This window comes from Curcuma longa, chromosome 16 (assembly GCF_044706935.1).
Source record: "Curcuma longa cultivar G26 ecotype Majalengka, Jawa Barat chromosome 16, ITB_CL_G26_1.1, whole genome shotgun sequence".
NCBI lineage: Eukaryota > Viridiplantae > Streptophyta > Magnoliopsida > Zingiberales > Zingiberaceae > Curcuma > Curcuma longa.
Genome location: NC_133876.1, coordinates 1,421,354 through 1,446,091, shown reverse-complemented (window position 1 = coordinate 1,446,091; position 24,738 = coordinate 1,421,354). Strand labels below are relative to the sequence as shown.

The window sequence follows — 24,738 nt, the reverse complement described above, 5'->3', positions numbered from 1 at the left end:
TAAGTCTCATCCAAAATTCAATATTTGAATATCACAATTGTTTTATCGCACTCTACCAAGATAAATTGAGTCACTTTGCTATAATAAACATGTCTACAATTAATCAAGGTAAAAGAGAGTACTAAACTTTAATAGACATATAAAAATGATCTAATTATTATAATACTACTAATTAAACATGCATCACATGCAAACATAGCGCACATCAACATATATGCATAATTAAAAATGTGATATGATTATGACCTGTTTACTATAATCTTCTCAAGCCAATGAGAAGATCAAAAGGTTAACCTAGGGAATTGCATCTTCTTCATGTGCTTCCTTGGTTGTCGTGTGTTGTTGGCCTACTCCTTTTCCATTGTCGTCCAATAAACTAGTATTATTCTTAATTAATTATACATTACAAATTTAAAGAAACATCGAGTTACATTCGAAAGAAGTCTAATTTTACAACTGAAAGTATAAAGGTAAAAGGCACGACATGTAGGTCGTATTATGAATTACAACATGCACACATACACATAATTCAATCACATTGGGTAAAAGGGACTATAACCATGCATCATGGCATACATCATTCGTAATAAATCTTAACCATATACTATGACATGCTTTTATTATAATTCTAAACAACGATTTATGAGCCGCAATCTTACGGCAATCCCACTAATAAAGTCATGAAAGATTTGTTGAATGAAATCGGATTATAGTATGTGTTCATATTATGTATTAAGATACTACAATCCTTTAGTTTAATCAACACAAATTATTTGCTCGACAAAACTACTCATACAATCATGCAAATCATAATAAGCACATGCTCGTCATCTATATCAAATATGAAACATAACTAAAATGATGTATACGCTTTCGCAAGTGGCTCTGATACCACTGTAGGGATCTTTACAAAAAATAATAAATAAACACAGTAGAATAAAATTGATCCCTCCAGAGATCTATGCGAATGTAGTATACATATTTGATCGAGTTGTTACCTTTGTTGCATGAACAGAATAATCCCGACAATAACTTGATTCGGTAGATCTCAGCATGATCAAAATGGTCATGCCTCTTTGTTATCCACACTAACACGTCCTTCATTTGTCACACGAACTTAGCATTCGGAAAAGAACCACCTTCATTGTGTTATTAACTTGGATGGTTTTGCCAAGAGTAGAAGAAGATGAGAGTAGAAGTGATCATCCACCAAATGCATAAAATTGATCTTTTGTACTTCATCCAATGAATACAAAAGGTCATCTATGTTAATATCGATGGAATCAAAATATCTCCATAATGACATACTATTGTCCACTTTAATTTGGGCCTAAGTCCTCATAACTTTGTTCTTGGGCTCTTCCCAAAAGGTCTCATTCCAATAGAGATATCTTCCATCCTTTTAAACTCATGATCTTTTCCATGTGTTCTCCGTTTGATGTCTGAATCCTCGACCCACTAGGACTTTTTGCTCCTCAATCCATCCGACCTACTAGGACTTCTTGTCCCTCGGTCCACCTGACCTACTAGGACTTCCTGCCTAGCCGCAACTAAGACTTTTTGCCTGGTGTCTAGTACTCTTGATTCAGATATGGGAGCACTCACTTTCTTTGTTTAAGGTTCAACCCACATGATTCGATCTGGATCATGGCTCTTCCAGCGGTTAATCCGGTGAAGAGCGACATCGCTCTGATACCACTTGTTAGTACCGATGGAATCAAAATATCTCCACAATGACATGATATTGTTCACTTTGAGCCTAAGCCCTCGTGGCTTTGTTCTTGAACTCTCCCCAAAAGGCCTCATTCCAAGGGAGATATCTTCCATCCTTTTAAATCCATATCTTTTTCATGTGTTTTAGATATGGGACTATGTTTGCACCCTTGCAATCAAACAATCTAATGAATACAAAGGATCATGCAATGAATACCAATGAATACAAAGAGTCATCCAATGAATACAAAAGGTTTTTGCCTTTTGCTCTCCTTTTCATCAATACTTCATTAATCTCTATTAATGGACATTAATTCTCTTTAGTGGTTGAGTATAATCCAATGAGTCTAATTCAGATTAAACTCAATCTAATAGTTGGATTCATTTGGTCTAACTTGGATTAGACTTAACCTTATAATCTTAGGGTCCATCATATTTTAGTCAAACTAAAATATACCCATCTTCAAATCAACATGTTTCTAATTATGTGTGACTCAATAGGTTTTCATAACGTTGGTAATATATTTAAAATAATATTTTAGATACATAAGCAATGAGTGATATCTAACAATGCATCATCGCTACCCAAGTGATAATAATATCGAGATTCGACCTAACCTTTCTGTGTCTATTATCTTGTATAACTTGATCCTTATATCTTCGATATCTAGATTGATTCATGAGGCATAGATTGTGGCATCTCCTTATCAATATTTGTGTTTCTTGATCTCTAAGTAGACTCTCACTTAATCAAATAAGTTCAATATCTCATATTGACTTATTTGTGCATGATCATGCATTTTAGTAGTCCTATTTAATCAAGGGACCCATAAATATCACTTCAATCATATGGAATGGTTAAATCTCATCTACATCACTCATATCCCTTCACATAATTTATTACATATCCAGTGATCGATTGTATAGTTCACCTTATTATAAGTGTCGTTTGTCGATACTAAAGTACACAACTCCTTATATAGGAAACCATAGTAACTTCAAGTCTAAGGATTATTTATAGTAATAATCACTATAGGAATGTTTATGACACTCATATAACAATCTATGAAATATTCTCATGGCGAATCAATTCAGTACATATTCTTTAATATATACTCATGTGTCAACTTGATATCTTATATACATGACTTGTGATATTAAGTCATCAGTTGACCTACATGCTAGTTTCAACACATTAATATTGCCCTTATATATTAAAGCTTAACTAGGAATAGTTAAGAGTAGTTTTCTATATATAAGTTTATAGCCTTCCACTATTAATTCAACCAATTGATACGTTGTAGACTACAACCTACTGTCATAGAACATTATTATACTTATTCATCTAGCATATATCCGAAGTAAATATAATAACCATAAACTTTATCTTTTGTTAATAAAATATGATATAAAAGTTTCTTTGTCAATCATCTCATAATTGGCTCTAGGTCTAACATTAACAGAATGATAGTTCGTGGTGCATGTGTATTGATAGTCAAGCATTCAATCGTATCACTATCAAATATAGATTCTCTATACCATGAATTGATGATATGTTTGATATGTTAGCTGGCGCATAATTGTTCTCCGAACTTGATTTGCAACGTAGCTACCATCAAATTTGAATCAAGCTAGGGGATGAATGGAAGACAACATTCAAAACTAGGGATGACTTGTATGAATGATTCATCATGCCTTTTAGGCTTTCTAATGCTCCAAACACCTTCATGAGGGTAATGACTCAGGTTATTCACCCTTTTATTGGAAATTTTATTGTTATTTACTTTGATGATATTCTTGTTTATAGCCAAAATATGTGTCATCATATGGAGCATCTAAGAACTATTTTGATGACTTTAAGGAAGGCAGAACTCTATGTATTCCTTAAAAAGTATAATTTTGTGGCTAGCCACCTAGTTTTTCTAGGTTGTGTCCTGACTCCTTCAAGTGTTATGGTGAATGATGAAAAGATTAAAGTTGTCCAAGAGTGACCTGTTCTTAAGAATATGCATGAACTACATAGTTTCCATTGATTTCTATCATCAGTTCATAAGAAATTTCAGTGCCGTTGCAACACCATTAATAGATTATTTAAAGAAGAGACAGAGTTCTTGCGGACTGTAGAAGTAGAAAAGAGCTCCAATGTCATCAAAGAAAAGCTCTCTAGTGCCCCTGTCCTACTCCCAAAATTTCAAAAAAAAATCTTTGAAGTTGATTGTGATGCTTCCCATGTGGGAATCAGAGTAGTACTTAGTCAAGAGGGACATCCAGTAGCATTCTTTAGTGAAAAACTAAATGAGACAAAGAAGAAATATTCTACTTATGATGTGGAACTCTATGGAATTGTTTGAGCACTTCGACATTGACGACCTTATCTCATTCAAAGGGAATTCATTCTTAACTTAGATCATGAAGCTTTCAAACATATAAATTTGCAAGCCAACTTGAATAGAAGGCATGCTGGTAGGGTCTCATTCCTACAGGAATATACTTTCATGTTGAGATACAGAAGTGGAAAGCTTAACAAAGTTGTCAATGCACTTATTGCATTAATTAATTCGACAATTACATACTAGTGGAGGGAGTTGATGTCATTCGAGATATATATGAAGATGATAATGATTTCGAGATCATTTACCAAAAGTGTAAGGAGAGAGTGCACGAGGACTATTTGCTACATAATGGCTTTCTTTTTAAGGGAGCACATTTATGCATCCTCAAATATTCTCTCAGAGATCATTTCATTAAAGAACTTCATGGTGGAGGGCTTAGTGGACATTTTGGACAAGGTAAAACTTGGTCGTTGATTAAGGAGAAATATTTTTGACCTAAACTTTATTGAGATATTGCAAAATTTGTAAAAAAGTGTTGAGTATGCTAAACTTGCAAAGGATAAAGTCAAAACTCTAATGCTTATACTCCCTTACCTATTTCAACTACTCCTTGGGAGCCTATTAGCATGGATTTTATTGTTGGGTTGTCAAGAAAACAACAAGGTATTGATTCTCTTTTTGTGGTGGTGGATCGCTTCTAAAAATAGTGCATTTTATTCCTTGCAAAAAGACCATGGATATTTTATATATTGTTGATTTGTCTTTTAAAGAAGTCATCAAGCTTCATGAACTCCCTACGACTATTATGTCAAATTGTGACTCAAAATTCCTTAGTCATTGTGGAGAAGTTTGTTGCAGAAATTGAGAACTAAGCTGCTTTATAGTAGCATGTACTATCCAGAATCAAATGGACAAACAGAGATCGTCAATCACACAATGGGCAACTTACTTTGAAGCTTTGCTTCAAAAAGGCCAAGCAATGGGATATCATCCTTTCTAGAGCTAAGTTTGCTTATAATTATATTGTGAATCACTCTATAAGAAAACCTCCTTTTGAAGTAGTGTATGAGAGCAATCCTCGTCACTATCTAGACTTTGTTGATGTTCCTACACTTAGTAAGGCGACTAAAGATTTTGCAACAACAATGGCAAGGGTCCAAGATGAGGTTAAAAGAAGTTTCAAGAAAGTAATCAATCCTACGAAGAAGCTACAAATACCCATAGAAGAATTCAGATTTCCAATAAAAATGATCTTGTTTGGGTTTATTTGAAAAGAGAGAGATTTCCCGCTAGAACATACAATAAGCTCAAGGAAAAGAAGATCGGTCCACATTTGATTTTGAAAAAAATAAATAATAATTAATTTCCTACAAGGTCAAGCTCATATCACATATACATACTCATCCAACATTAATGTTCGTGATTTGACTTCTTATCATGGAGAAAACGAACTGAACTATGAGTCAAGTTCTTTCTTGCTTGAGGAGGATGATGCAGGGCAGATTTCCAAAGGTTGGGGAGTTGAAAGGACAGTCTGCTAGTAAATTACAAAGGTTTGGGAGTTGAAGTCAAAGATTAGGGACTAAAGTACTTTATTATTACATTTAGTTCTAATTTAAGTCTTTACATAGTATTGTGTTAGGGAGTTGGGGAAGGATGAATTTTGATTGATAATAATACTGAGAATAGAGTTATCTATTCTTCCATGGATTCTCATCTTGTGAAGTCGAATTAGTATTTATCTTCCTATTTCTTTGGTCATTTTTTATTTTATTTAATATTGTCAAGTCCGGCATATGTTTTCTAGCCTGTTTACTTGGGATTATTAATATTATTAATAATCAAATCATCGTTATAAATCTTGACACGCCCTTTTAAATTAGTTTATCCCAACTTAATATTGTGTCAACCGTCCCTAGTGCGACGCCCTCACCAGCTCACCTTGGTGAGTCGCCTTACAAAGACTAGCCTACCTTTGGCATGATGACTTCCACATGGAATCAAATGCGTTCATCTCGAACGGATGATTCCCAAGGCTCCTCCTCCATCGTAATACTTTAGGTCTTCCACTTGTCCCCGGGGCAATGGTACAATGGTAGGACATCTGAATTATGATCTAGGAATCCGCGGTTCGATCCTCAGCTACGGCGTATTTGTAAGAATTTTTTTCCAAATGGGAAATGCAATCAAAGGATACTGGGCATCTGGATTGGCCGCCGTATGCGCTTCCCGATTTATCCTAGTGGTCGATGGGAAACTTCTGTGGGACCGGACTGATCACCCCAAAGGATTGAATCCATGAGACTGACTGAGATTTATCATTTTTTTTAGATCTTCCACTTCTCGTTTACTTCTTTTGTTTATTAGACTTATGGCCTGTTTACTCGGGATGATGGATTTGAAAACTGAGGAAAATTTTCACACCGAAAGTTTTCACGTGTTTATTTTATCACAGAGAATGGATTACTCGTCCTTTACATTGTTTACTTGGGATAAAATAACTAATGGATGGATTTAGAAATCCATCTGCGAATCCATTTTTAGACTGTTTTTTACTTACGCTGTGTTGAGGTTTTGCAGGATTGTACTGATAAGAATCACTTTTCGATCCATTAAAATCATTTTTTATTTAGATATTCGATTACACAAATTAATTTTAAAAGAGATCATTGTTCTTTTAATTTAGCTATGGAAGTACAATTTGTTCATAAATTTACTTCTAAATGTTTTATTATTTTTAAAATTATTTTACTATTGCACTATATTATTAGTGGGGATCATTAAAATTATTTTTAATTAAAAAATTTAGCTACATGGGATTAGTGGTGAATGAATATTGCATCGAATTTCTGGAGAATAATAATAAAATTTAAAAAAAAGTAAATAATTTTACTTCTCAATTCTCACTTTTCTATATTGCCATTATACATAAACTAAGAAAAGATTTTATATATTCTCTCATCTGAAAATTTTATTAATAAAAAAATCTCAAAAAAAATTTAAAAAAGGAAGAGCTTCAATCTTTTTGTATGGGCCAAGTCTGGATGGGGGGCGGCTTGGCCCGTGGGCTAACTTAGGCATGACTGAATACTGGGTGACGTGGCTAGTCTGAGATATTTAAAAATAAAAAGACAAATTAAAATAAAAAATTAACAATTTTAAAATACATTAGAAAATATCTAAAAATTTAATTAATTATAATCTTATTTACATATTTCTATAATTTTCTTTATTTTTAAACATTTTAAAAATTAAGCGGTCCAGACTGAGGCCCATGTTGTAATCGGTATAGTCCATAATAGACCGGATCCAACCCGACCCGAATTGGCAGATGTTAATCCTCTAGATGTGAAAATTCGATTAAATCGACCAATCGATCGAACCGATCGAATTTCAAAATTTAATTCGGTTATTTTAGAAATTCAATTTTTTTAAAAAAAATTTGATTAATTCGATTATTTTGGTTTGATTTCGATTTTAAAATTTTTTATTAGATTAAACGGAATAAATCAAATTAATAAAAATAAAAATATAATTTTTAAATTTTTAAATAATTAATTTATAAATCTCTAATTAATTAATAAATTTTTTATAATATTTAAAAATTTTAATTATTTTAATTTAATATTTTATCAATTTAATTTATTTAATGTTTATTTAAAAATACAATCGATTTGATTAATTAAAAAAATTCGATTCCATTTTGATTAATTCACGATTCGATTTTAATGAAATACTCACCCCTCATAACCTTCATGCTACTCGTTCTTTTTTAAAGAGCCTTCAGCCGCCTCACCTATCGTATCCTGCCCTCCGCTTCGCCTAAGAAATTTGAATCCCGTCGCCGCTCCGATCTAGGGTTTGGTTGTTGCCGCCCGCTATGTACCGAGCTGTCGGATCTCGTCTCAAGTCTCTCAAGGTTAGTTGATCCTCTCGATCGCTCCGCCTCTTTCCCCTCGTAGAATTTGGATTTCTTCTATTGCCTTTCATTTTTTTATGAAAACTCCGTGCTCCTACTTTCTTAGTTTAGATGATTACAGGTGTATTTTATTAAATTTTTTTTTAAAAAAATTGTTCTTCTAAGTGCTATTTGGTTGAACGGACTTGGTGATGGTTGATGGGATGCAACTAACTCCGGAATTTAGTTAGAGCTTTAACACTTATATTCCAAGAAGTAACCTTTCTCCTAATCTTAACAGGAAAAACTGTTAATTTCTGGAGGTTTATTGAAGATTTGTAGGCGATGTCTGATGATACATATTGTCCTTAGCGAATTCATTCTTGCCTTTCAATGCCTCCAAGTAGGAGCAAACATCGAGAAATTTGCTTTTGGTTTTGTTACCAACAAATTGTGATAGATATGGAGTAAGAAATATTTCATAAAAAATGAGGCTAAGGTAGTGTTCCTGTTGAGATGCGCCTTCGGACGAGACGGCTAGCTCACTCTACAGCACCTCGTCCAAGATCTGCCTCCCTGGTGGATAGAGAGCCTGCAAGAAAGAGCTCGTGAGATGGAGGGCCAGGGATCCTCCCTGGCGCGACCACTCCGATGCTTAAGTTAGTGGGTGAAGATGAGGAACTGCCAAGGAAGAAGAAGAGAAAAAAAAATGTGAGAGCTCGTGTGCGCCTACCTTTCTCCACTGAAGCACTAACCCTTTTAAGGAAGGAGATTCTGAAATGTTATCTCTCTGACATGACTCAGAGGGCTCCATCAACGTTATGAGTGTGTCCTAGAGAATGTCTGAGGGTATGGTCCGAGGTATGGCCCGTTCAGTAAGCACGTGGCGGCGTTGACTTACAAGAAAGGAGCAGTCCCCTCAGACACGTGTAGTGATGAAATAGGTGAGAGGACACGTGGGATCATCATAACAAATGATGGACGGAGTGGCCCTTGGGAATTGGCGGGTGAGAGAAGGGGCACAACCGAACCGAAGTGGCCTTCGGTTCATCCCCCAGCATGGCGCACGAGGAGGAGGCGCGACCGAACCGAAGTGGACTTCGGTTCGTCCCCCGGCATGGCGCACGAGGAGGAGGCGCGACAGAACCGAAGTGGACTTCGGTTCGTCCCCCAGCATGGTGCACGAGGAGGAGGCGCGACCGAACCGAAGTGGACTTCGGTTCGTCCCCCAGCATGGTGCACGAGGAGGAGGCGCGACCGAACCGAAGTGGACTTCAGTTCGTCCTCAGAAGAGCGAGCGAGGAGGGGTTACATGAGGTGTCCCGTGCCTCCTTGGGTGTGATTGACCCGATCACTTGTTAGGACTTGGTTAACCTCGTCCGTATACTTAATCCCATAACAGGTAGTAATATTAGAGATCATTTATACACATTAAGGTATACAACGCATTGCGATTTACATGGATTGTTTAAGACAGGAAACTCTATGTTGGAAGCTGCAAATTACATTGAATGTTAGTTTCATGCTAATGCAGACAATTGCTATCGTAGGCGGGTAGAATTATGCTGGGAATGCATTACAAGGAAAAACTGAGCCTGACTATTACTTTTTTTTTTCTCCATAAAGGAACTCTTCGATAGTTGGCATACCTTTGCCATGGGTGTTAGAACAGTCCAAGAGATCTAGTTTGTTTTTAGATCTATATTTCATGGCTTTGCAATATCAGTGAACTATGGGTACAGATACAGGCAAAGATCATCCTAAAAAGATAATTGGTCAAAGTTGTAGTAGTGGGCACAATTATGCCTGCAGTTTATCATTCAGTACTTTGAAAGAATCAGGAAGCAGAGAATCAAGATTATATTTATATAATCTTGGTTAATCCTGGGTTTGAATAAGCAGATTAACTGATCAACATAGACAAATAGGGGGCATGAAAGGGAAAAAAGAGGCCTCTATTGGAGATATATGAATCACTCTGTAGAAATCTTGTGATTTCTTACCTGAGTTAACAGTTTGAGCACATTGGGAGTTTGGATGAACTTTCTCCTTGCTTGCTAGTTTCTTTAAATAAATAAAGGAAACAAGCTTTGCAACATAATATTTAACTAAATTTTAGAAACTCTTTGTGACCACAATGCTCCCCGAAGTCAATTACTGACCAAGTTTACTCGCCAATTTATTACCTAATAGTTGGGCTACCACCTCAATTTAAGAAAGAGTATGATACAATTGCTCTGCTATCCATTCAATCACAACTATAATATTGCAATCAACTTTGGATTACTATCATGAAAAAGGGGTTTAGGATTGAAGAACTTATGTTCTAAGATATCCTGAAGCGTGATTTCACAAACTATAATGAACTATTAGTCACCAATCTGATTTGAACTATTTAAGTTTGATTCCTAGAATCAATTCATGCCTTGCCAACTTTCCAAGATGGGTCATCCAAATGGAGAAGAGCTTTTTGAAGTCTTGCCATGTGTGATCATTGTACCCCTTAACCTAAAAAAATTCATAAGGTTATGCCATACTTTATATGTTGGAGCATCGGACTATTAGGAAGAAGCATAAAAAGTTAATGTGTCAAAGGTCAAAATGCTAAGATGGATGTGTAATGTTTTTGCAAATGATAAAATGAAAACATATTAAACTTATAGATCAATAAGATGTAGCTCCAATGAATGATAAAATGCGAGAAAATAAATTTGGACGATATATACATGTCCAAAGATGACCAATATATGTTGTAATTATAAGAGGTGAATCTATTAGAATGGAAAGCATAAAAGGCAAAAGGAGACCAAAGAAAACATCGATCAATATGATAAATTTTTTAGTTTATTAATTTGAATATCAATAGCAATTTAATAAAATTCATATAAAAAAGGGTAGTTCAATTCACGAAGCTCCTGCTAATACAAGGTCTTGGGAAGGTCTATTGTATGTAGCCTTACTCTGCATTACAAGAGGTTGTTTCCGCGACTTGATAACTGACCGAAAATTGGGGGAGGTGGTCTTGGGGTTGATGATGATGATAATCATGTTGTTAGTGAATCTTGACTTCATGATCTATATTGTCTTTTAAATAACACAAGTCTTTTCTCGTTTGTTTGTTGAACTTAATTGTTTCCTTAAATAATAAGTGATGCAAAAACTTAATACTATATATAGTTAGTTACTATGACTATGTTTTTAAACATTCTTTTCTTGTATATTAAAGAACCATTTGAACTTTCAAACTATGGCTTACATTCTTTAACTTACTTTAATTGCAAGGTGGTTTTTCCCCTTTTCAAAATGGCATTTGATTGATTGATGGATGGATGGACATGTACAATAGTTTTTGTACTATTTCAAACCCCCTTTTTTTTGGGTCAAACCTAGACCCCCCCCCCCCCCCCCCCCCCCCCCCTCAAAGTGAACCTTGATATGGAAACATTCTTTTCTTGTAATAAAGATTTAAAGTAACTTTTCCATTTGAGCTTCCAAAGCATGGCCTTCATTCTTGAACTTCCTGGGGCTGTAACAGCAGGATAGTTTTTTTTTTTTGACTTGGATATCTGACTGATGGATGGATACAATATTTTTTTTCCATATATTTCAAGACTTGTTTTTGTCAAAACTAAACTCCTTTCAAAGTAAACCTTGATCTGTATAATTTCATTTTATCAGTTGGTTTTGTGTTAGTTTCAAAATTAAAGAACTACCTACTGCATTTCCTTTTTATCTGAGTTGGACGACCTTCATTTATTTGTTAAAACTGTTTGTTGCGAATAACACTATCAGCTAAGGGGAAAACAGTTATTTATGGGTGCCTTTTAACATGAAAGTGCTATATGTCTGATGACACTATTTTAAGTGGTTATTCTCTGTGCAGCACCAATCAGATGGTGCCAGGATTTTTGGCACTGTTAAATATGCAACCACAAGTGTTGCAGAAAGGCCCTCTGGAGGTATCTTTAGCTGGTTAACTGGAGGCAATTCTAGTCAGGTTCCTCTTGATTTTCCACTTCCAGGTCTTACACTTCCTCCACCTCTACCTGATTTTGTGGAGCTGGGCAAGACAAGGATCACAACCCTTCCTAATGGTGCCAAAATTGCCTCTGAAACAACACCTGTATGTTTTAAATTAATTATTCCTGTAATTTCTACTTGATGTTCTTTGTTTTAAGTATCCAAATATAGTCATAATTGGTTATGTTTGTTCAGAGCCCAGTTGCCTCCATAGGACTGTATGTTGACTGTGGTTCAATATATGAGACCCCATTGTCATTTGGTGCTACACATCTTTTAGAAAGAATGTCATTCAAAACCACAAGAAATAGGAGTCAGTTGCGAATGGTACGTGAAATAGAAGCCATAGGCGGAAGTGTTAAAGCATCAGCTTCTCGTGAACAGATGGGTTACACTTACGATGCTCTGAAATTGTACACCCCTCAAATGGTTGAGGTGCTTATAGATAGTGTCAGAAATGCTGTTTTCCTTGATTGGGAAGTTAATGAAGAGGTATTCTCAAACATTCTTACTTTACTGTTGAAAGTTCACTAGTAAATTTTCATTTCACTATCACAGCTTAAGAAATTGAAGACAGAGCTAGGAGAGGTCTCTAACAATCCTCAGGGTTTGCTTTTGGAGGCTGTTCATTCAGCAGGATATTCTGGTGCCTTGGCAAATCCTTTAATTGCTCCAGAGTCTGCAATAAACCGTTTAAATGGAACCATATTGGAGGGGTTTGTTTCTGTAAGATAGATTTCCCTTTGTCACTCCATTTACTTTCTCAAATTGTAGATTGTTGACTTGACTGTCAGTATAATAATTACAGGAGAACTATACTGCTCCTAGGATAGTACTTGCAGCCTCAGGTGTGGAACACGAGGAATTGGTATCACTGGCTGAACCACTTTTATCTGATCTTCCAAAAGTGCCTCGCCCACAAGAACCAAAATCTGTCTATGTTGGAGGAGAGTATAGATGTCAATCTGATTCGCCGGTTAGTGGATAATCGAGCCCTATCTTTGGATTTCATCTTACATGTCGATGATCTTTTCTCACTGGAAACAGAACACTCATATTGCACTTGCATTTGAAATTCCTGGAGGTTGGCACCAAGAGAAGGAAGCAATGGCAGTAACTGTTCTTCAGGTTGAAGTGTCAAATTAGACCCACAGTTTGTTTTGAATGGATATGCTACTCATGGGATGTTTTTTGTTGCTCACCGCGTGATTCATAATGAATAATGATAATGAATGTTGCAGGTGCTTATGGGAGGTGGTGGATCATTCTCTGCTGGTGGACCTGGTAAAGGCATGCATTCTCGGTTATGTACGTAACCAACTTTTTGATTGCCTTTAATACTTATCAAGATGTTTTTTTCTGTGACCAAGATTAATGATTTTGAAACTGCATTTTGTTGATAGCATTAGCAATTGAATACTTTAAAGGCTCATTCACATGTTTTATTTGTTGGACTTTAGATCTTAAAATTCACATGCTTATACTTAATATGCAGATCTCAATGCCTTAAGTCAGTTCCCACAGTTGGATTCATTTTCAGCTTTCAACAGCATCTACAATCATACTGGCATCTTTGGAATCTGTGCTAGCAGTGTATGCTCATCCTCCTTGATATAGATCTAACTGTTCCATCTTTTTGTTAAGTTTGGTAAACAAGTACCATGTGAATGCTGAGAAATTCTGTTTTGTAGATATAGTTTTCATATCACATTGAATAGCTGGTCTTTTCCGATATCTGTAATTCAGGTTGTATGAAAAGGTTAAAATGGTTTAGTAGCTAAACTGTATAAAAAAAGTTAAGCTGTGTACTAAAAAGGTTTAAATGGTTTAGTGGTGAATGGAAAATTAAGAGGTATTGGTTTGGGATCTCAAAATTGCTGAGTTGGTATAGTGGTGCTAAGAGAGTTTGTTGTTATATACTTCAACATGTTTACTGTGCAGGATAAAATGAAGTTAACAACGGTGTAATTATTGTTCTCCCTAATACTTCCCAAATTATCACCATGTTTATTTCCAATTGTCGGTCCAACATTTGTAATTTCAATCATATATCGCGATGCAAAACTTGAGCTGTGGTTTATTGTGGATCAGTTGGTTGTGGCAATGCTCCTACTATGCCATAATGTCAGTCATGTGATGGGGGAGATGAGGACAACTATTTTCAAAGATTCTGGATCAAGCTGTTTGAAAATCTATCTATAATGTGTTTGTACTCTGTAGTCAGTTAGACGGGTGGTTTCGTATTAATGCCCCAGAGTGTTTGTCGAAAATTTAATTCTTGCTGTGCTGCATGTTTTAAAATATAGACAAAATAAAATTTGCAAATGCTTCTCTTTTGGAGGTGACCAGCAGCTTGAAATGGTTATCTACCTACTTGTTTGGAATGTCATCACACTGATTCCCTTTTGCTATTTACTTGCTTTCTAACCATGTATTTGCATAGTTTTATGTACCTCTAGCTTTGGCCTTGCAGTTCTTTTTATCTTTTGTTGGTGGTAGAAGGTTAACCTTTTTCTCTGGATATATCTGCGAGTAATTTTCAAATAAATTTATCTCAAAGTGGTATTCATTTTGAGAAATTTCTGCTTCAGAATGTAAACTTCAAATGAAATTCCTACCCTCCGATTTTGTTCCATTATGTTGAACATATGCACTCACCAACTACCTGCGTTACTTCTCTTGGTCAGGGGCCAGAGTTCATTAGTAAAGCTGTTGATTTGGCAGCCCGAGAGCTGCTTGCAGTTGCAACTCCTGGTCAAGGTTGAATATTAATCAAAAGTCACTGAATGATTGCTAGTGTATGTGAATGAAATGTTTTATTTTTTTTTCTTTGACAGTTGATCAGGTGCAGCTTAATCGGGCTAAGGAGTCTACCAAGTCGGCCGTTCTCATGAACCTTGAATCTCGAGTACTAATCCTTCATATTCCCTATCTCATTTGGCATCATTCATTACATTGGTAATGCTTAGTTACACATTTGGCAGATGGTGGCATCAGAAGATATTGGAAGACAGATTCTCACATATGGTGAAAGGTAGATTCTTATGTTAGTTTTCTAAAAGTTGAAATCAAATGCAAGAGTAGATGGATGAAAAACATAAATGACGGGGGGAAATTGAAAATGGCTTGCGAACTACTAGCTATGCCTGCCAAAATGCTTTCCTGAATGCAGAATAAAATTGTGAATCATTCATCTTTAAGTTGTTTATTAAAATTGAGTAGCAGCTTGCACTTTAGAGTGTACTCTAATTGAAGTGATCTGTTCATTGCAAAATGTTTATGCTCTGGGTTTGAGAAAATTACAAGTTGAAGCAAGTTCATACCATTCAATAAAGATTAAATAAGAACTATTGGGGTTCCCTTGCAGTCGTTCAGTTGTTTACAGGTTTTACTCTTTAGTTGTTTATAATCCAGACTATCCAGCTCAAGAAACAATTTCGAGAGATAATATTCCTTCCCTGGGACTCTGCATTGACGGTAGTTTTGTGTACCAAGCTGCCCTTTTAATATTCCTTCTATATTACCTTTTGTCCCTGTTAGATGTTAATGGACTGTGCTTGAAATTAAAACAAAGACAGGCTGCCAACTTGGTTCCTAGTTGAGCATCTAAATCTATTCTTGGTTTATCCACTAGTTTTTCACTTATCAGATATCAAACTCGTTTCATCTTTTGAACTATTGGTTGTCTGGCCAATGTGCTCTGATATGCAAGATGCTGTCTGAGTTCAAATAGGATACTACAGCCAGGACCTAAATTCTGGAAATACATTGGAAAATATTTCGGTTTAATGATGGGTAGCATAGCATGCCTCTAACGTTTTTTTCTCAACTCTTTGAGCAACTTTAGATGATGATATCTGAAATTACTTCATATGTTTCTCAGTTATTTATTGATTTTGCTCCACTTAGTGCCAACAATCAGTTTGGTTTTGGTGATGCTGCAGGAAACCCGTTGAGCATTTCCTAAAAGCCGTGGACGAACTCACACTAGAAGATATTAGTTCCCTCGCTGAAAAGATCATCTCATCGCCACTGACAATGGCCTCATGGGGAGATGGTAAATCGCACGTTACATGATGAATGCTATTGTGGTTCAAATGATTTCTTTAATGGTAATATTTCATAATTCTCTTTGCAGTCAACCATGTTCCCGGCTATAAGTTTGTTAGAGCGAAGTTCCACGCAAACTGAAACTTTTGGTGCTCGCTCAGACAATCTTTTGTCAACCAATTCGATCATTATTTGGAGTTGCTGTTTCTCCTTGGCCTGGGCCCAGAGGTGTAGAAAATAACGAAGGGAATATCGGCAAGAAAATTAATTTTTGTAGATTGATCAATTATTGTCGGAATGCTTCATTTTTATCCCTATACATTTTATTATGGATAAATTATAAAATTTTCTTGTCATATTTCAATCCATCAGACTTACTATAATGGCTCTCCATATTTTTCATCAAACAGATTGTCTTGTCAGTGAGATCCACTGTTAATGTGAGTGTCATGTTTTATTCATGTCGGAATTTTGTATGCTAAATATCATTTTCCAACAAAATATATAATACCTCATTCGTGATCTGTCACACGTTTTGAGAAGGTTGAGTAAATGCCTACAAGAGGGATGATTACGTTCAAGAGGATAAGTTAAAATTTTTTCTAAAGATGAATTATTTGGAGCTATTCTAAAAAAGTATGAGTGGAACATGAAATAAAGACTAATCATTTTCCAATTCAAACGCTTAGAACTTGAAACTTACAAACTCCTCCGAGTATTGATTCTATTCTCGAGGAAACTTTTGGCTGCAAGCTCAAAGCTGCCGGGCAAGCACACGACAAGAACAAGCATGAATTCTATACTAGCTAGCTAGCTATATCGCAGTGTTAATTAAACCATAAACCTTGTTGTCTTAGTCTTTAACTAATAGCTGTGTGGATAAGCTTGTCGGAGAGGATGCAGGAATAATGAGAGGCAAAAGTGAATGCAGCCTTACTTACAGATCATTTCAGATATCTGTAATATATTTCTATCTATCTCATCTCATTGTTAGTGGAAGTGGAAGTGGAATATTTGGGGAGTAGTTAAAAAAATTCCACGTTGGTGTAGTGTAGATAACATCGACAGGGTGGAAACTGATGAAACACAAAGATGAGCAAGTTGGATCTCTTTTTCTTGCCCTACGAGCTAGCTAGCTACCTAGTGACATCTTTTGAATTGTTTTTCAGGCATTACGTGAAGTCTGGATTAGTGTTTAATTCGGATCAGAACGAGACTTTTTTTTTTCTCGCGCATTATTTCTATGCTATGCTAGTGGATGTCGCTCTTCTTTAAAAAGTATTATTATTATTATTAAAATTTTATTTTATAAAATTATTATATAAATTTTTTTATATTATTAAATTCTATTTTTTTTACTGTATTACTATTTATATTCAAATAATTTTTATCTTATTCTACCTTAATATTAATTTTTTTATCTTTTGATGTACCTATTTAATTTTCATAATTTATGATTGTCTAATTAGAACATTTATTAGTACATATCTATATCATCTTTCTAAAATTTTTTTTTAATATGTTCAACCTCAAGTTTCTTTCTAGTATTCTCATTTTATCCTATCCATCCTCGTATATCTACATATTAATCTTAATATTTTTATTTTTGTAATTCTCATCTTTTACTTATTTGCTCAAGTCATAATCCAATATTTAATTTCATATACAATAATATAGCAGATATAACTACTATTTTATAATATTTTCTTTTGTATTTTAGATGTACACTACGATCATAAAAAAATACATGATGTTTTTTTTTCATTTCAACCATCTTCTTAAATTTTATGTAAAACATTTCTGACAATTCCTTCATCCTTTTACAAAAAAAAAACGATCTTAAATACTTGAAGTTCTAATTAAATTGCTGATAATTCGTCATCTCCTATCTTAGTAATTATATAATTACGTCTAATATTGTTAAACTTAAATTTTATATATTTTATTTTTACTTTATTAATTTTAAAATCTTTCATTTTTAGTATTTTTCTTCAAAATCAAATTTAGCATTTATTTCTTCACGTATTTCATTAATTAAAATAATATCATCGCACTATATCTTAGATGTGTCTAATAAATTCGTACATGATTAATATAAAAAAGATAAGAACATGGAACTCATCTTTATTGTAATCTTATCTTTATAAAAATGTACCACGTGTAAATTTTATTTCACTTTTCAATTAAAACCACACCCGTGTGATTTTAATAGATTGTGAAAATTAAAGTGTAGCTAATCAATTTAAGTGTAATTGAAAATAAAAAAGAAGCACGAAAGAATTAGAAAAATTATTCTAGAATTCATGTGTTTGCTATCATGGTTATACGATGATGGAGTAGAAAAAGATGGAATGAGTTGGGCGAGGCTTGGAACTATTTTTCTAGGGGTATTTGCGATGACAAATAACCATCATAAATCCTATTGACCAGATGGTAATTAACAAAAACACACTTTTAAGTCCCTAATAGTCTCTAACGGCAAAACTATCACAAACAAAATAATTAAGATTTGTGACAATGGAGATAACGTCGGTTGACGTAGATATATCTTTTGTGAGATGCAGGGGCGGATCCAGGATTTCATATTTGGGCCGCTCATTTGAATCCAAAAATTGTCCAAAGCCGCCTAAGTACAACCTTAATCAATTAAATAATTATATATAAAAAAAAGAATAACTAAATTAACATTTATAATCCTTAGCACAAAAACCTAACATAGCATAATACTGAAGGGGCCGCAATCGTTTTGATTTTCCCCATTTGAAACATTTAATACTGAAAAGCTGAAATTATTTCAAATAGGTGAATAATAATTAATAACAATAATATTAAATCAAATATTAAGTTAGTGAATAATAACAACATAAAAAATATCAAACTTTTTATCATTTCATCAAATATTAAAATAGCAATTCCAACTTTAACTAATAAACCATTTAGACACTTTAATTTCTAACTCATAAGATTTGATTAAAATGCCTAAGACTAAAATTAATCATTTTATAAAAGAAAAATACAAAATTAAGGAATCTAAAAAAGGAAAACAAATAAAATCAAGCAATATAAATCATAATAGTGTATAAATCTATTCATGTGTTTGTAGATGGTTAACGATGATGGAGTAGAAAAAGATGGAATGAGTTGGGCGAGGCTTGGAACTATTTTTCTAGGGTTATTTTGGATGACAAATAACCATCATAAATCCTATTGCAGATGCCTAATTAACGCACAAAAACACACTTTTAAGTCCCTAATAGTCTCTAAGCTATCTGAAAACTATCACAAACAAAATTAAGATTTGTGACAATGGAGATAACGTCGCAATATATTACAGCAGTATCGTAGATGATATCTTTTGTGAGATGGTAAGTGCTATGGGAGGATGCGCAACCCGATTGCGGTATCTCTTACAACATGGTCTTGAATCCCATGGCAAATTGTTGTTCTGGCAAAATACTAATATTGCAGGGGATCCATCCGAGTTTTAAGAAGTCATAATTTTTTATTCAGATTAAATCATGAGATATTTAATATATCAAATCAAAATTCATCCAAAAATCTATATTCATTATTATATATAATCCATAACGACTCAATCTTAAGCTCAAAAAATATCATCTAAAATTTTTTTAGATATTCAAATAATTTTTATCATTATATTAAAGTCATTTTCATCTTTTATATCATTATAATTTTAAGATTATTTAAATTTTTATTTAGTTGGTGTTAGGGTATTATTTTTTATTTTGAATTAATTTTATTTGATTAAATTTAAAGACAGTTTTTTGCGTTTGATGATTTTAGATGTCTTATCTAAAATTTCACTATAAATAAACCTCCAAAATAATTATTATTCTATCCGACATCATATACCCCCAATAATTATAGTGATTTTGTCTTTTTTTTTTTTTTTTTACAAGTTAGAGTGCAACTACACATTTTATTTTTTCCCCCAACATTTCAACCAATATTTTTATTTTGACCGCGCTTTTTATTTTATTATGATTATAGTTTTATTCTTGTTTGAATAATTGAATTCTAAACCATGCCAAATTAAACATCAAATCATGTTAACGTCGCCATTATTTTCTTTAGGAAGATCTTTCTTTTTTTTTTGTTTGGCCATCATGTTTTACTTAATTATATTTCACGAGGATCACAAAATTTTTATAAAATTCTATATATATATGGCAAATTTCAAAAGAGCACCTCTTAATTTTCTTATCGTTAAAAGTATAACTTGTATTTAAAATATATTAAAAGAGTACTTCATCTTAATTTTAATCCAAAAATACTCTTATCTTAGTTGTGATGCATGTGTAATAATGGTTTTAGAAGTAATTTTGGTTGAGCATGCTTTAAGTTGTATTAATTTTGATCAATAGTGTTAGAGTAATTATGATTAAAATAATTTTAATCAAGTTAAAATAATTTTAACTAATAAATACCAATTATATATAACTTCTGAGCAATTCAGTTTTATTTGTCAATTTTATAAATAAAAAAAGCATTAAACTGAAAAAATTAATTATTTGTCAATCAAAAACCAAACTGATAAATTTAAAAAAAAACTAAAATTTTCTGATAGATTTTATCAATTTCAGAGTAATCCACTCCACCTCCCCAATGCCCAACATCCTCTCTCTTATGGAATGATTTATATTTTAATCAATTTAAAATAAATAAAATTTAAATAATTATTATCAAATTGATAAAAAATATTTTAATATAATAATATTCGATTTAAAATTTAATAATAATTATATAATAATAATTATAATAGCTTTTAAAATTATTTTAATAAACTTTAAATAATTTTATCAAATTAATAAAAAAAATTTTAATATAATACTATTTTATATATTAATTTTAATTAAAATAAAATAATTAACTTTTTATATATTAAAAATCATAAATAAATCAAATATTCATAAATTAAATTTAATATTTAATTTAATAAAAATTTATTTATCTTCTTCATTCAACATATACAAAATCAATTAAATAATTAAATTTAAACAACTCATTAAACTAAATAAATAAATTTAATTATATATATTAATTTTAATATTAATAAACAAATTAAAAATAAATAAATTTATATTATCCAACTTAATAATCTATCTACTAATTTTAAAATATAAAAATTTAAATATTAAAAAAATAAATTAAAAAATTCGATAATGAAATCAAATTATCAAGCTAAATTTAAATAATTAGTCGCCACTTAATTATCTTATCCAATAATATCACAAACCTTCAAATAAAACATCCAAAACATTGTCCCCACAAACCATGGCCAGAATAATTAAAGTTTAGTGCGAAGAAATCACTAGAAAATCCATTGGATTGAAAGTTTGACAAGGACGATGTCCCCAGGACAGTAAGAATAATTAAAGCTCCAATACCTACATGGCCAGCCTTCACCGTGGACAGGACAAACCCCATCCAATGGCAGTCAGTAGTTCCCCACGATCGCTAGCTATTTCATCTGCAGACTTCTAATCGTCATCTTCCTCCACCAGCAGTTGTTATTTATGTGCACGAACAAGATCATCTTTTTTTCTTCTTCTTCTTTTTTTTTTGTTGGGTTTTGTGGATTTCAGAGGTTCTCGAGGATGTAGTTAGAGAAGAATGAGGACAATTGTTTAGGTTTCTTCGATTCTTCACAATTTCTATTGTGTTATTGGCAATCGGTAGTAAGCTACCGCAGCAACTCGGAGACCCACTCCACGTCCGGCGGGTATTCATCTGCCATCTCGGAAATGCACTCTTTGCTCAGCCTCTCGAACATCTCTACTTCGCCCTCAGCGGCCTCCCTGAGTGAACTCTCTTTTGGCGGCTCCTCTTCCTCCAACCACCTAGCAGCGCCCGCGCGCATCATTGCAGTCGCGGTCGGAGTCGACGGCGTGCTGCAGAAACCAGCATTAAACCTGGTCGGAGAGGAAAACTCACCGCTTTGCACTTGCGATGGCCACGAGCTTGGCGCCGAGTTTGTCTTGGCCAGTTGCAGCAGCCTCAGCGAGGCCACGATGTCGTTAACCGAGGAGCCGGCCTGAAACGACGCCCGCCGCAGCAGCTTCCCGCCGCTCGGCGATATTGGCGGTGAATCCGTTGACGGGGACATCGGCGGCGATGTCATCGTCGACGTCGGCGATGACACGAGAGTATTGACGAGGTAATTCTGTAGAAAGTTCGACTCGGCGGCCGAGGCCGACGGGGAACTCTGCTGGTGCGTCTGCGGCGGCACCAGGCGGAGCTGGTCGGGGGTGTGGGCGAAGAAGCAAACGCGGCGGCGGCAGGCGGTGCCATCCTTGCAGGGCTGGGTGCGGTATCGGCCCGGGTGGAGCCAACACTCAAACACCCCGTGCGCGAGCTCGCAAGAGTCGCCGCGCTTGCACCCACCGGCCTTCCGGAAGTCCGGGCAGGGGGCGCCGGAGTACCGTTGCTTCCGAGGGTCGCGGCGCCGGGCCTTCTCGCCAGGGTGCGCGAAGGGGCACTCTGTCCAGTCGTGGGCGCGCGCCCGGCCGCACCGCCGCACCTTGAACTCGTACATCCGGAAGTCATCCGACGAGTACGCGTCCACCACCGGCGACGAGTACTCCCCTGCCTCCTCTCTAAAATAAAGTTGCAGCGCAGCGAGAGCAGCATCGTCGAGGAGCTCGTACCCGGCCGCCGGATCATCGCCAGACCAAGGAGGAACGTGCACCGTCGGATTCTGATGGCTGACATCTCGTCCAATCATCATCATCGTCTCTCTCTCTCTCTCTCTTCTTCTTCTTCTTCTTCTTCTTCCTCCGTCGAAGTCTGCCAGAGCTCCACGGTGTTTAAATCGGGAAAGCGGTGACCGCGGTCGGATTCCTAACCCAACCGCGGTTAATAAAATATCTATCGTACTAAACTGACGGCGTCGAGATGGCAAGCTCAAGCCGTTACCTATCGTACCGGTTTTGAGTACATAACGGTATCCGAATGCCGGTGGGTCCCGTACGTACCCAATAAAGGAGAGGGTACGTCGGGTGTTGCGCTAGGAGGATGCGCGACAAAATTGCAGTAAATAATCAATGCTGACATGTACGGTGGAGATTGGACATGTGGATCAGTGGGATCACTATTGCGATAAGCGAGTGGTACACCATCGCGACTTTTTATAGCCGTCGATCGACTATGCCGTCACATGAGCCCCGCTTTATGCTGGACCGATCGGATTTAATTATTTCTTTTGACCGGTTCCAGCTTTGACTTCCAAAACGGGCCATCACGAGAAAGATGCGGTCCAATCCCCACCGCCCGCTTCCGATCCGACGGCGGTGCAGTGTTTGCTTGCGGTTCAGGGTTCGGATGGGACTTCACGCGAGACCCGCCGCTCGAACCGTGGAGATTAAAAGATAATGTGGGGGCCGCAGTGTCCCCTCCTCCTGTCTCATGCTCCACCGGCACGTCGCGGTCTCACGGAGGAAAGGGACCATCTTGGAATCCATTTGGGAGTGAGTTGGAAAGGGACGGCAGCGGTGGCGCCGGTCTCATCCGATCCGTCAGTGTCCCAAGTCGTGGAGGATAAGGCGAACGCACGTGGCACGCGACGCATTGCTGCCGGGTTCGAGGTGATCCAGTGTGTCTCAAGTCGTGCCCCAAGCGGAGCCTGTCACATCAGCATTTCGTAACTGAAATATGGGATATTTGAGCAAAAATTAACATACGTCTATTTTTTAATTATCAAAAACATTTCTTTCATTTATTTATCATTAAAACATATGAAACTTTAAGAATTTTATCATGCTTGCTTCTTACCCTTGAGACAAGAAAGTGGGCCTCCTCGCTTAATGAATATCAACCCCACACACCTCACCTTGTGTCCGCCGCAAACACAAGTCATGGGAATAGACCCAAAGGATTGCATCTAAAATAATCGACATTCTACTCAACCGTGCAAATAAATTTTAATATTATTCAAATGACATATTCAACCTTCATAATAGTTAAAATCATGTATTATATTCTTGAAATACTTCAAAATTGATTGATGGACCTACATGATAATTTAAAAGTTTCATATTTTTTTAATAAAAAAAAGTCTTAAAAATTTATTAGTGGTATCCGTTAATGAATATCATTATCCTAAGTTTTATAATGAACTTGTAATAAATTTTATCTAGTTTTTACGAGTTTAAAATTTTGCTATTTTCAATTTATGTTATCGAATTTAGATATGACGATATAAATATATTAAATTTTTAATAGTATATTGATTTTGATTTTAAGTGATTCAAAATTTTCTATGTTCTTTAGTCAATTTCGAAAGTAACTAACTGATAGACCTAAAAAGAAAAAGAGATATTTTAGGAATATAATACATAATTTAAGTATTATGAAAGTTGGATATATGATTTAGATAATATCAAAATTACTTATACGAATAATTAAATGGTGAAAAATAATAGTCCACACGAATTCAGTAAAATGGTAAAAAATAATAGTCCAATGCATAACCCCTTACAAGAGTGGTTGATGCTAAGGTGGTCGAAGGACATGTCAACGACCTCTTCTCCATTTGAGATGAAGTATTATTATACCTCTCACAGATAGTTATGGGGTTGTTGGATGACAGACACCGGACACTTTTTACTAAAAAAATAAAATATTCTTTAACAACAAAAGTGAATACTTGAGTTATTTGTGATTGGTGGTGTTGACGAAGGTGAATAATCATCATAAGTATATATC

The 24,738-nt window shown here is 35.1% G+C and overlaps 3 protein-coding genes across 3 annotated transcripts in view; 2 read left to right on the top strand and 1 right to left on the bottom strand.

Moving 5' to 3' along the window:
- The first annotated feature begins 7,842 nt into the window (after nucleotides 1-7,842).
- LOC141847379 (mitochondrial-processing peptidase subunit alpha-like) lies at nucleotides 7,843-16,378 on the top strand. Its single transcript, XM_074735418.1, has 13 exons — nucleotides 7,843-7,965; nucleotides 11,828-12,067; nucleotides 12,160-12,456; nucleotides 12,523-12,690; nucleotides 12,773-12,940; nucleotides 13,012-13,092; nucleotides 13,206-13,272; nucleotides 13,460-13,557; nucleotides 14,652-14,724; nucleotides 14,802-14,872; nucleotides 14,949-14,998; nucleotides 15,909-16,021; nucleotides 16,103-16,378. The coding sequence occupies exons 1-13, from the start codon at nucleotides 7,927-7,929 to the stop codon at nucleotides 16,153-16,155; spliced, it is 1,518 nt and encodes a 505-aa protein (XP_074591519.1). The 5' UTR covers nucleotides 7,843-7,926; the 3' UTR covers nucleotides 16,156-16,378.
- Nucleotides 16,379-21,650: 5,272 nt separating this feature from the next.
- On the bottom strand, nucleotides 21,651-22,839 carry LOC141847973 (zinc finger CCCH domain-containing protein 2-like). The gene has a single exon (XM_074736081.1). It carries the CDS (start codon nucleotides 22,763-22,765, stop codon nucleotides 21,719-21,721), a length of 1,047 nt encoding a protein of 348 aa, XP_074592182.1. The 5' UTR covers nucleotides 22,766-22,839; the 3' UTR covers nucleotides 21,651-21,718.
- Nucleotides 22,840-23,106: 267 nt separating this feature from the next.
- Nucleotides 23,107-24,738, top strand: part of LOC141847537 (mitochondrial-processing peptidase subunit alpha-like) — a 4,150-nt gene continuing 2,518 nt past the window's right edge. The window contains exons 1-2 of the mRNA XM_074735593.1: nucleotides 23,107-23,144; nucleotides 23,251-23,548. Coding sequence (XP_074591694.1) covers nucleotides 23,107-23,144; nucleotides 23,251-23,548 — 336 coding nt within the window. The remainder of the gene's footprint in view (nucleotides 23,145-23,250; nucleotides 23,549-24,738) is intronic.

What these genes read in the sequence shown, in the direction of transcription:
- LOC141847973 (XM_074736081.1), bottom strand. Translation starts at nt 22,765, where the DNA reads ATGATGATGATTGGACGAGATGTCAGCCATCAGAATCCGACGGTGCAC.
- LOC141847379 (XM_074735418.1), top strand. Translation starts at nt 7,927, where the DNA reads ATGTACCGAGCTGTCGGATCTCGTCTCAAGTCTCTCAAG. An exon ending in ATTGGGAAGTTAATGAAGAG is followed by an intron (nt 12,457 to 12,522) that starts GTATTCTCAAAC and finishes TCACTATCACAG; the next exon opens with CTTAAGAAATTGAAGACAGA. An exon ending in AGTTGCAACTCCTGGTCAAG is followed by an intron (nt 14,725 to 14,801) that starts GTTGAATATTAA and finishes TTTCTTTGACAG; the next exon opens with TTGATCAGGTGCAGCTTAAT.